The 12,011-nt window shown below is 40.7% G+C and overlaps 1 protein-coding gene across 1 annotated transcript; it reads left to right on the forward strand.

The window, feature by feature from the left end:
* Positions 1–6,732: 6,732 nt before the first annotated feature.
* LOC139144753 (uncharacterized) lies at positions 6,733–9,313 on the forward strand. The gene is made up of 5 exons (XM_070715484.1): positions 6,733–6,980; positions 7,701–8,162; positions 8,555–8,685; positions 8,865–8,913; positions 9,282–9,313. The coding sequence occupies exons 1-5, from the start codon at positions 6,878–6,880 to the stop codon at positions 9,311–9,313; spliced, it is 777 nt and encodes a 258-aa protein (XP_070571585.1). The 5' UTR covers positions 6,733–6,877.
* Positions 9,314–12,011: the final 2,698 nt, after the last annotated feature.

Consider the following 12,011-nt stretch of genomic DNA (forward strand, 5'->3'; position numbering starts at 1 on the left):
AATATCAAAGATAAACACTCTTTTTCAATTGTGGAGTAGTTTCTCTGGGATTTGTTAAATTTGCGTGAAAAGTAGCAAACAGGATGGTCTATCCCATGACTATCCTCTTGCAATAAAACAGCACCAGCAGCAATATCACTAGCATCTACAGCTAATTTGAAAGACATACTAAAATCCGGTGCAGACAAGACTGGAGCACTTTGACGTATGGCTTTTAGTGTATCAAATGTCTGTTGGCATTGCTCTGACCAAACAAACTTTACTTTCTTTTTAAGTAAGTTAGTCAAAGGCTCAGTAATTGTGGAGAAATTTGGACAGAATTTTCTGTAGTAACCAGCCATACCGAGAAAGCGCATCAGTTGTCGTTTGCAGTTTGGTATGGGAAAACTTGAAATGGCACTGATTTTAGCATCAACAGGTTTTACCTCACCCTGTCCTACAGTATGTCCGAGGTAAGTTACCCTCGCCCAACCAAACTCAGATTTGGCAAGGTTGACAGTCAACATTGCTTTACTCAGTCTCTCAAAGAACTTCCGCATGAGCTTGATGTGTTCCTCCCAGGTGTCACTATACAGGACGACGTCGTCAACGTAGGCTGCACACCCCGTCTAGCCCGGATATGACGTCGTTGATCATCCGTTGGAACGTTGCCGGAGAGTTCTTCATTCCGAATGGCATCACCTTGTACTGGAACAATCCGTCTGGTGTAACAAAGGCGGATATTTCACGAGCACGATCCGTCAGAGGGACTTGCCAAAATCCCTTCAGTAGGTCAAATTTTGTCACATACTTGGCTTTTCCCACTCGGTCGATGCAGTCATCAATCCTCGGGATTGGGAAAGTGTCTGTCTTTGTTAAAGTGTTGACCTTCCTAAAGTCCGTGCACATACGATAACTGTGGTCTGATTTGGGAACAAGTATGCACGGCGAACTCCAGTTACTTTTACTGGGTTCAATAAAGTCATTGTCCAGCAGGTATTTGACTTCTTCCTGGAGATATTTCGCTTTTGTTGGATTCAGTCTGTATGGATGTTGTTTTACAGGCTTACTGTCCCCAACATCAACGTCGTGATAGATGACGTTTGTCCTCGTTGGAACATCTTGAAACAGGTGTTTATATTCATGGAGCAGTTCTTTCACCTGTTGTTGTTGTTCTGGCTGGAGGTGTGCCAACTTTGTAGACTCCAGCTTCTCCAGGATTTCTGAGTTCTGAAGCTTGACCGAGCCCAGCTTTGAGTTTAGAGTATTTTCACTCAAGTCAGTTTCAGTATCACTATCTTCATAATGGCCAGAACTGACTGTACTGACAGGCTTTGTTTTAGTAGGATTATCCCTATCCAAATATGGCTTAAGCATATTTATGTGACATAGCTGTTTTTGTTTCGCCTGTCAGGTGTTATTATGATGTAATTTAAATCACTCAATTTCTTATCAATTAGGTATGGCCCAAAGTAACGAGCATGGAGTGGTTTGCCAGGAACCGGAAGTAGAACAAGAACTTTTTGACCTGGTTCAAACTTCCGTTTTGAGGTGTTTTTATCATATTTGGTTTTCATTGACTGCTGAGATGACTCAAGATTTTCTCTGGCTAATTCACATGCTTTAGAGAGTTTTGTACGAAAATCTGACACATATTGCAAAATATTCAGACAATCATCATCGTCTGATAGGAATTTCTCTTTAACGAGCTTAAGTGGGCCACGGACTGTATGTCCAAATACAAGCTCAAATGGGCTAAAACAAGAGACTCCTGAATTGACTCTCTAACAGCAAAGAGCAAAAAATGAATTCCTTCATCCCACTGCTTCTCTGTGTCAAAACAGTAGGTCCTAACCATGTTTTTCAAAGTTTGATGAAATCGCTCAAGAGCACCCTGACTTTCTGGATGATAGGCGGAGGACCTATACTGTTTAATGCCTAGCTGATCCATTACTTGTTGAAAAATACCAGACATAAAGTTGGAGCCTTGATCGGACTGGACACATTTAGGGAGGCCAAATAAAGTGAAAAATCTGACTAAAGCTCTCACTATAGTCTTTGTCTTTATATTTCTCAGTGGTATGGCTTCGGGGAACCGAGTTGATGTACACATTATTGTCAGCATGTACTCATTTCCTGATCTTGTTTTTGGTAGGGGCCCAACACAGTCTATTAGAATCCTACTAAATGGTTCTTGAAATGCAGGAATTGGCTGTAAAGGGGCCTTTGGAATGGTCTGATTTGGCTTTCCTACCACTTGACATGTGTGACAAGTTTTACAGAAATGTGCTACGTCCTGCCTGAGATTAGGCCAATAAAAGTGACTGAGAATTTTATGATAAGTTTTCCTGACTCCTAAGTGACCAGCCCAGGGCGTTTCATGGGCCAGGCGCAATATTTCAGCACGATAGGGCTTTGGAATCACAATTTGATGTTTTATAGCCCAATCGTCATCAACCAAAACATCTGGAGGTCTCCATTTACGCATGAGAATACCAGATTTTGTATAATAGGAAACAGAGCTATCTGAAGTTTTACCTTCATCATCTACCCTGTCAAACAAAGACAAAATATCTGGGTCTTTGTGTTGTTCTGCAATGAGATTTGATCTAGAAAATGTCTGACTTTGGTCAGCAGAAGTTTTACTGGAAGTTTCAAATCCACGAGGGATAACGGAATGATCCGTGTCAAACACCTGACTGAGAAAGGTGTCATTTAAGTCAACATCTGTGACATTATTTTTGAGAGTATTTTGATTCTCGGAAGTTTTCTTTGACATGGCTCGAGTAATTGCACACGAAGGAAATAAATCGGGTATCTCTTGTTCATTGGCTCTGGATCCTGATCTAAAGTAGGATTATCAGTCACAAGTGGATTAGTAATGACTTGTCCCCAGCAAGGTCGTTTCCGAGAAGAAGGTGAATCCCTTCAAAAGGCAAAAAAGGCCTAATACCTAAAGTCACAGGTCCAGAAACAAAGTCCGAAGACAAATAGACATTATGGAGAGGAACAGGAATAAAGTCATTGCAATCTACCCCCTTAATAAGAACTTTAGAACCTGAAAATGACTTTTCAGAAAACGGCAGGGTATCTGCCAACAAAAGAGACTGGGAAGCCCCGGTATCTCTTAAAATTTTGACAGGGGTAGCGGAAGAAAAATCACTAGAAAGTGATATAAAACCATCATGAATAAATGGTTCGAAAATACCCATAATGCTATCTTGAGAAGAATTGACCTTGACCTCATTAATTGGGGATAAGAGGGGTTTAACCTCAGAAAATGTGTTACACACATTATTAGACTCTAATTGAGTTGATGAAGAAATAAAGCCGGTGGCTTAGATCCACTTTGACCACTTTGACCTTCACGTTTTCTTTTCAATTTGAAACACTCTGACATTAAATGGCCGTCTTTCTTACAATAATTACAAGAAAGTGTACCGAACTGTTTGTCAGAATGAGATTGAGACTTGGGATCTGATGATGTGGGAGTGTTACTTGAACTCTGTGAACTGTTGTCATTTGATTTTCTACTGTCCTTTGAAAAATTCTTGGACGAAAAGGACGAGTTAAATTTACCTGCATTGTTTCTGTATGAAAAGGACTGGGATGGTTTGCTGAGAAAGGAAGATTTGTGGGTCAATGAATAATCATCGGCCAAACGTGCAGCAACCTCTAATGTATCTGCCTTTTGTTCATTGATAAATGTCTTGATGTCACTCCGGATGCACCTTTTAAATTCTTCAATCAAAACAAGCTGTCGTAATTTGTCATAATTCTGACTGACCTTTTCAGAAGAGCACCAACGATCAAACAGTTGTTCTTTTGTTCGAGCAAATTCAACATAAGTTTGATCCTTCACCTTCTCACAATCCCTAAATTTCTGACGGTAAGCTTCAGGCACCAACTCATAACCCTTGAGAATTAATTCCTTCACAGAATCATAATCTGAAGCCTGCTCTACTGACAACTGAATGTAAATTTCTCTGGCTTACCCACCAAAGCACTCTGCAAAAGCATAGACCAGGACTCCTTAGGCCAATTCAGACTCTGAGCATTTTCTCAAAATGAAGGAAATATTTATCAACATCCTTTTCTTGGAAAGGGGGAACTAACCTGAAATGCTTAGTGATGTCAAACTTGTCTGAAGGGAAGAATTTTCCTGACTGTCCAAGCTCTAAACGTTTTATTTCTACCTGTAATCGCTGTTCTTCTAATCGCAATTCTTTTTCTCTCTGTCTTTCTTCATTTCTAATCTTTCCTGCCTTTCTTTTTCTTTTCTGTCTTTCTTCCATTTCTAACTGCATTCGTATTTTTTCTTTTTCTAATGCCTGTCTCTCTTTTTCCATTTGTAATTCTTTTTCTTTCTGTCTTTCTTCCATTTGTAATTCTAGTTTCTTAATCTCCAAATTTGTCCGCAATTCTAATTCTAATTTTCTGAGTTCAGAGGAAGACTCAGGCTCATAATCTTTTAAGGCAGACTCTTCAAAATGGCCAGAATTAACTAAATGTTTTGCAATCTTGAACTGAATTTCTCGCTTGCGCATAGATCTTTTGACATCTACTTTAAGGAATTGGCCAGTGCAATGAGGTCGTCTTTTCTGAGGGAATCAAATGTGTCCTGATCAAGGTCATCCATTTCCTCTGGTTTAAATTCCGCCATGATTAAATTTCGCTGAGTTCACAGAATACTGTAGTTTTTAAAAAGGCAGGCAAAATGTTGTCAAACGGCTCAAAATATTCGTCTCCCGGACGAGCCCCCAATTTTGTTACGTGCAGAGAAAACGAACAAAAGGGTGAACTCAGCAGTTAACGTTTAAACAAAATTTATTACGAAAAAAAACTAATTGCTAAGTCAGGGATAGAGTACAAGCTTTAAAAGTGTACAGACTACTTATCTCAGCTGGGACGGCAAAGCTCCAGTCTCAGAGTTGTAACAGTCTGTCGGACGAATGAACAGTCCTTTGGCTTGCAGGCTTGCAGTTGCACAAAGTCCACAGTGTAAATCCAGCGTTGGCAGTGAAGGTCTTGAAAAGTCTTGAGAATGACTACTGCTGGAGTTTAGTAACACACAAGAGACACGATCCCAAAAGTCTGACTGAAGCTGTGCACGTCCCTTTTATAGAGGCATATTAGAACAATCTAGAACTTTTATTGACATGCTAATTACAGTTCTAAAATTATCTCCCTTACACAACTAATCAACTTTCCAGAACATTCCAAACATGACTAATTGAATTCAAGGTTGTGAGGTCATCAAGGGCAGTGACCTTGAGAATGTTCTAGACTAATGAACTCTGGTCATGATGAGTGTGGGGTAAATGACCTACATAACAGTCTCAACAACATGGGATAAAACAACTTGGAAGTTCATTGGTGATTTCTGTGAAGGGAAACTAAAACAGACACATGATGAACCTTCTGAAGTTTACTGCACTGTCCTTGATGTTGATTTGAGTAAGCAACAAAAGGAAGATGCAGCAAGACATGGAGTTACGTTGATTCCAGCTACCAGACCAAAATGGTCCAGTCCTGCTGAAGATCCACCTGCAATCAACTGGCTTCTAAATCATATCAACTACTATCCAGAGCTGCCAAAATTAGAAAACATTGGACGTGTGGTTGCATTGTCAGCAAAGACAAAGAATGCCGCATCGGCAATCCAGGACAATCTCTTCCCTAAAGCCAAACTTGATCTGGTAAATTCCAAACCTGCAGCATTATTTGTGTGCGATTCTTGGAATAAAGATGAGTTGGGTCTGACAGGATTTCACACAACACTTGTCAAAGATTTCTGTGAAAGGAAGGCCAAGGCAGGGGAAGTTCTGAAGGCCTACTCTACTGTACTTGATGTCAAAATCAGTGAAGACCAGAAAACAGATGCCGATAGCTGTGGGGTTACCTTGATTGAAGCACAAAGGAGGGAGGGCATTGAACCAGAACACGATCCCCCAAGACCCGAGTGGCTTTTGCTCCATGAAAGTTATTACCCAAACCTTGGAGAGATAGAAGATGTTCAATATGTGGTTGGGTATGCTCCTAAGACAGGATTTGCAGCAGCTTACATCCAAGAAAAACTTTTTCCTGGTGCAAAGCTAGTACTCATCAACCATGCTTGTCCTGAATCAAACTGCCTGCAAGCTGAAGAATATGGACTGGTTAAGTTTGAAGAAGAGATGCTACAAATGGCCAGCAAGGCAGACCTTCTGTTTTCCATAGGACCTCGGATATATGAGTACTTCCTGACTGCGTATCAGGCTGAGGTTAATGGTAAAGAATTATCAGAAATACCACATGAGGAGATTCTCCCAAATCCAATTAGCTGTTCTTTGCAGAAAGAACCTGCTAAAAGGGAGATACGACAACACCAGATATTAACATGCGGTCAGATGGATACTACAGAAGCAATAGACCGATGTCAAATCATGGGAGCTTTAATAGGTAATGCAGTTAATCGGTGGAAAGCAACTCACACAACTCCCCCTAAATGGAAGATACAGGGAGTTTCGAAACAAGCAGGCAAAGCTGAAGTGGACTTCCTTACTGATAAGATGAAATGTCCTCATGTACAGCCCACGCTTCATCCAGGGCATTCAGCAAAATCCCTGCTAACATCACTGCGACAGTCTCACCTGTGCCTGCCTTCATCATATTACACTGACTACAGTTTTTATGGCATGGAAGCAATGGTATCTGGTTTACCAATAGCTGTTGATGAATATACTCATCTAGCCGATTTCATCTTGACATACTTGAAAGCACATGTTGAAAACTGCATAATACCTGCACAAGCCACTAACAACAACTTGTCTGATACAATTTTAAAACACCTGACAGAGACAGATAATGCTTTCAAGCAGGCAAAGTCTCTGAAAACAGACTTGGAAACAGTGAAGACATGGCAAAACGATATGCTGTATTTACAACCCTGTTAACTCCAAATGTCCCGCACCAAACTCAGATCGATGGTAAAGATCAAGGATTGGACACCGATATGACAGGTATCTAATTTTAAGTTTTTTTATTTATTATTTATGTTTGAGTTCTTAATTCATATATATATATATATATATATATATATATATATATATATATATATATATATATATATATATATATATATATATATATATATATATATATTTACAGGAAATGGAAAGTGTCCCAAACACACTGTGGGCTTTAAAAATTGAGTAGATTATTGATCGAATTCGTACTCAAAATGTACGGCACCCAGTCACCTAGCAAAGACATCAAGTCCACACTGCTCGGCCACATGTCAACCCTCATAAAAGATTGGTTCAATAAATGACTAAATTGCTACAATTTTTTAGAGGGACCTTTCCCCACATTGTAGAGTTCATGAATTACTCGCACTGACTCTCTATCACACATTGCACACAAAACTTTATCAGAACAATGTATACATGCTCTACTGGGCAAAAGACTGTCAGCTGAAATAGCAAGTAATTATTGCACAATTTATTCATAGTGGTTGTGAAACACATTAAAATTAAGTCTAGCAATGTGATAAGGCACATTATCAGTAACCAGGAAAGATGACATCAAAACAACTTGGTCTTGACTAATGTATATATCATAAATCTAGTTTTCTTTTCCCCACTGATACACCGTCAGACACTCTACCTGTACAAATAGGATGGGATGCAAATGTATATATCATAAATGTAGTTTTCTTTTCCCCACTGATACACCGTCAGACACTCTACCTCTACAAATAGGATGGGATGACAGGATTCATTGTCAACATCTTAGAGAATCAGAAGAAGACATGAAAGACCTACCATCAAAGGGGAGTCATGGACCAATGGAGGAGGTGATGAATAAACTGAAGGTTGTTCTGAAACGCAGGGTGGAACAAGTGGTGGCTGATGAAGACAGCTGTAAAGAAGCCATGAAAATCTGCATGAGTATACTGGATGAGGTCGATCCAAAAAGTTTATCAGCCGGGTCCTTGAGAATCTTGCTTAGGTTCCTTACTCTTTATGCTCTCTACAAGTTGAAGCAAAGTTGCAGGTCTGGAAGTTTGGCCAAAGCATTTGAACCACTTTTGATAACAGATGAAATGAGAGAGATTGCTGCCAAAGCTGGAATCAAACTGCAGTTGAAAGCAACTTATGACACAGAAAAGTTTGAAGAAGTTGAAGTTTTCTTCATTAATCGTAAGTTTTGTTAACATTTTGAAACCAGGGACTTTGAATGGCAAGATGTTTAGATAAAATCAATAATGTTGTCAACAGACTATCAACTGGATTTTTCACTTCAATTGATGCAGTGATGAGGTAGCACTGATTACAAAGTGTTTAGTGTGATGCTCGTAACTGGAAAATCTCTGCATGACTACGGAATTAACTTCAAGTGTTAGTCACAGAATCATGCGATACGGGACCAGGCTGCTTGAGACTTAATATGAAAATTGTCACAACTTGTATTTGTAACAAATAAGAACTTCTACAAATTAGTAATTTTTTTTGCAACTTAAAGTGTGTTAAACTGGTGGGTATGTTAACAAATATGTTGAACTCTGTACAATTTTCATCTGCTTTACTTCAAGGTGATGGTGGAGGAATTCAACCTGTGAAATTCGACAGTTTTGACGTCCAAGCCGAAACTCTTGAAAATATGACTTTGGATAGTGATGGAGCTGTTGTCACAGAAAATGTCACGATACAGATGAAACAAAATGTGAGTCAACAAAATAGCTGTTCAACGAGAATCAAACACTTTCAAAGTAACTGAGATACAGAGATGCAATAACTATTGATCATAGGAAGGGCAATGCAAGAATAGAGTTTTGGTAAAATAGATGTACCAGTGCCTGTATGTGCATATGGTAACATTTCTTGTTTTACTTCATTGTTAAGGGTTCTGAAACTGGTCGAAAAGGCGCTGATGAGAGGGACCCGCAACAAAGTGAGTATCAATATATGCGACACTTTTTCTCTTTCTGGCCTTTGTGTCGTGAGTCGGGTTCGTACAGGGCTTTACACAGTGAGTATATCTTAACAGGAAAGTGGTAGCCGGCCTGAGTAATACTACACTGCTTAGAGGCCCCAAAACGGTTTCTGACTTAATGGTACCTGCTGGCGAAGTTCTGCTGGGGTTAACCCAGGCCAATAAAACAGGGAGTCGTGTATTACAGCTCTCTGCCATTCGGCTTATATTCTTTAATGGTTAAATACAGCATTCAACAGGAACTACAGCAACAGTTTACTGGAACTAAAGCAACAGCTTTACTGCTAAACTCTCTGCTCTCTAAACTCTCTGCTTACTTTACTCAGGATCGTACGTAGCTCCACTCAGCAGGGAATGAATGTCTGAAATGCCAAGTATGCCTGCTGGAACTATTTGACAGCTACGGAGTACTGGAACGAACTGTCTTTCTGCTAAGACAGTCTAGCAAGGCTAGAGCAGCAACACCAGAGTTTAGGTGACACTCTGGGAACAGGAACGAGCAGCATACAGCCATTAACCAAGTCCTTAACTGGACTTACCCCTCCGATCGCTTAAAAGGAACCTGGTCTCAGTGGGGTTGGCTGTCGGCACACTGGCCGCTGGATCAATGCTGAAGCCCCTCGAGGCTAAGTCAGCAACTGCTCAGGATATCTGCAAGCCTTGCCGCCGAGACATCTGAGATGTCTCTTACACATACAGCAACTCCGTTCTATCTGCAACTCCGTCTATCTGCTTACAAAACTCTAAGTCCAGAGCTTAGAGATCTCTGCTACTACTGCTGGGCATAACAGCATCCTTCCCCTGTGCGTGGAGTAGCGCCCGATGCTAACTCAACAAAATCACACAAAACACTGGCTTAATTATGACTCCTCTGCCAATAAGATGCTACTTTTGCACACGAACAAAGCCTTAAGCCAATGACATACAATAGTTTGCTCATTATGATTGCCTAATCTGTATATTAATATCCCTACTTAATATCATCTTAATACTAATACTGCCATGTTGGCAAAAACAACTGTCAGAAGAAGTGATAAATGACTACACAATCTAAGACAAAGAGATGCATTGGAATGCAGTCCAGTCATGTCATCGGAAATGTTTACTGACCTCTTAAGTGCATGTACCAAGGACAGTACGCTACTCGTTACTATAATTAAACGTAAACACAACAATTAAAAGACACTTAACTAATTAAGAAATCATTACAAAGACGTTTACTGATCCAGAAACGTCACATTACCCCCTCCTTTGAGTTCCTGAACTCCAAATGGAACTTTCTTTTGTTGGGCAATACACCAATGAAACATATGTCCGCTACAATTGAAAAGTCAGTCTACTGAGTAATAAATGCTTTCACTACATGAAGACTGAAAATGAACGTAATACAGAAAAACTATAACACTCAAAAGTCTTAAATGTCCACTTAATACTGTTCACTTAAAGTTCACACAATTTTCCAAAAACACAATGTTAAACGTGAATCGCTATCGTGACTCTTCTAGGCTCATATACAAAAGCTCATCACAATAAATATCGATTAATCAATCTCAGCTGGGAAAGCTCACGTGAGCTCGAAATGTTCAACGTACAACTGTTCAAGGCCAAAAGTTTCTAAATAAAGTCAAACAGCAATTACCTACTTCTCTGCCAGGGTTGAAAATCTAATACTTTACTTGGTAGAAGGAGCCGGTGAATCCCTCGAGTTATGGTTTGGTCGACGCAGATGAAAAGTGCGTTGTACAATTACTTCTTGTACTTCAGAAACTTTTTCTACCAGGTCCGGAGTCAGCTGCAGTAGACTCTCTTTCGGTGAAGTGAATCTACTACCGGCAACTGAGGCCGCATCAGGCATTTCTGTATCGCCATTACATGTCCTCAGATCGGGGCCACTCGTCTCCATGGAGATCAGCTTATACTCTCGTCTCTGCTCTGCACTGCCAGACACTGCTTTGTCCTCAGATGACCTCTCTCCGCAACAAGTTGTCGAGCACACGTACTCATCCCCACATCCAGGTCTCTCAATCTCAGCCTGGGATTTCCCTGGGGTGACTTTTACACCGCTGGTCTGTCCACTGGAGTGTATTTCCATCTCAGCCTCAATAGCTTTGCTGTCCCTCACCACTGCCGTCTTTGATTTCACAGCTCTGCTATCTACGTCAGGCTGCTTGCTACCATTCAACACTCCACTCCGCCCAGCATTACCCACCATGTGCCTCGGCTGCCTGTTGCCATGGGCACGCCTATGATGCACATCCAGGTCTCTCCGATTTCGCCGATTGAGTGCCCTAGTCACACTCAGTGCATCTCTTATGGTGTCCACCCTCTCTCCTGTCTCGTTTAAAGATAGACTCATGCTTTCTCAGTTTTCTGTAGTCACGAAAACACAGGCCACATTGCCTACATGAGAACCAAGGTCTGGGCATGTTGTCAGCTCAGCAACATCAACTTGAATGAAAACTGTCGTCCACAGGCTCGTTCAACCGTGACTTCAGATGGCACGAAGTCAAGTATCAGATGAAAAATCCCTGTCATTGCCATGGTGACATCTACCGGAATCAGGATTCTGGCCAGCTGGTTCTTTTTTGTCACACATGACAACATTGTCATAGGTATACTTTAAGTGCACTATCTATCATCAAACAATTATAGTCTACTCACAGAAGTTCAAAGTCTGTCATCAGTTCATCATCAATCTGGTTAGTTGGTTGGTTTGTGTCCTATTTCTCTGTAGTTACTTCTGGGGTGAAATAAGGTCCAGCTGGGTGTGTCAGTCCGTTTAGTTGGAGGCATAGTACCAGTCGCCATAGCAATCAGGTGCCTTCCTGTTTCTCCTTGTTGCATACAGATGGATTTCTTTCTCAGTATGATCAGGGTCAAAGTCGATATTTACATCTGTGTCCTCTGCCTAGTAAAGGTCATCTAGGGGCATACTACCAGGGAATGTTTCAGTATCACCAAGATGGTTGTCTTTTGGCATGGTATTGTCTATCAGCTCAGGTAAGGCAGATTTCTCACCATCAGGATGTCTCTGGTCCTGCTGATGCCAATCAACT

This window comes from Ptychodera flava, chromosome 1 (genome assembly GCF_041260155.1).
Source record: "Ptychodera flava strain L36383 chromosome 1, AS_Pfla_20210202, whole genome shotgun sequence".
NCBI lineage: Eukaryota > Metazoa > Hemichordata > Enteropneusta > Ptychoderidae > Ptychodera > Ptychodera flava.

Coding starts and splice junctions, on each gene's coding strand:
- LOC139144753 (XM_070715484.1), top strand. CDS start 6,878: ATGGCAAAACGATATGCTGTATTTACAACCCTGTTAACTCCAAATGTC. Junction 6,981..7,700: donor ATTGGACACCGATATGACAG/GTATCTAATTTT, acceptor ATACACCGTCAG/ACACTCTACCTCTACAAATA. Junction 8,686..8,864: donor CGATACAGATGAAACAAAAT/GTGAGTCAACAA, acceptor TTCATTGTTAAG/GGTTCTGAAACTGGTCGAAA.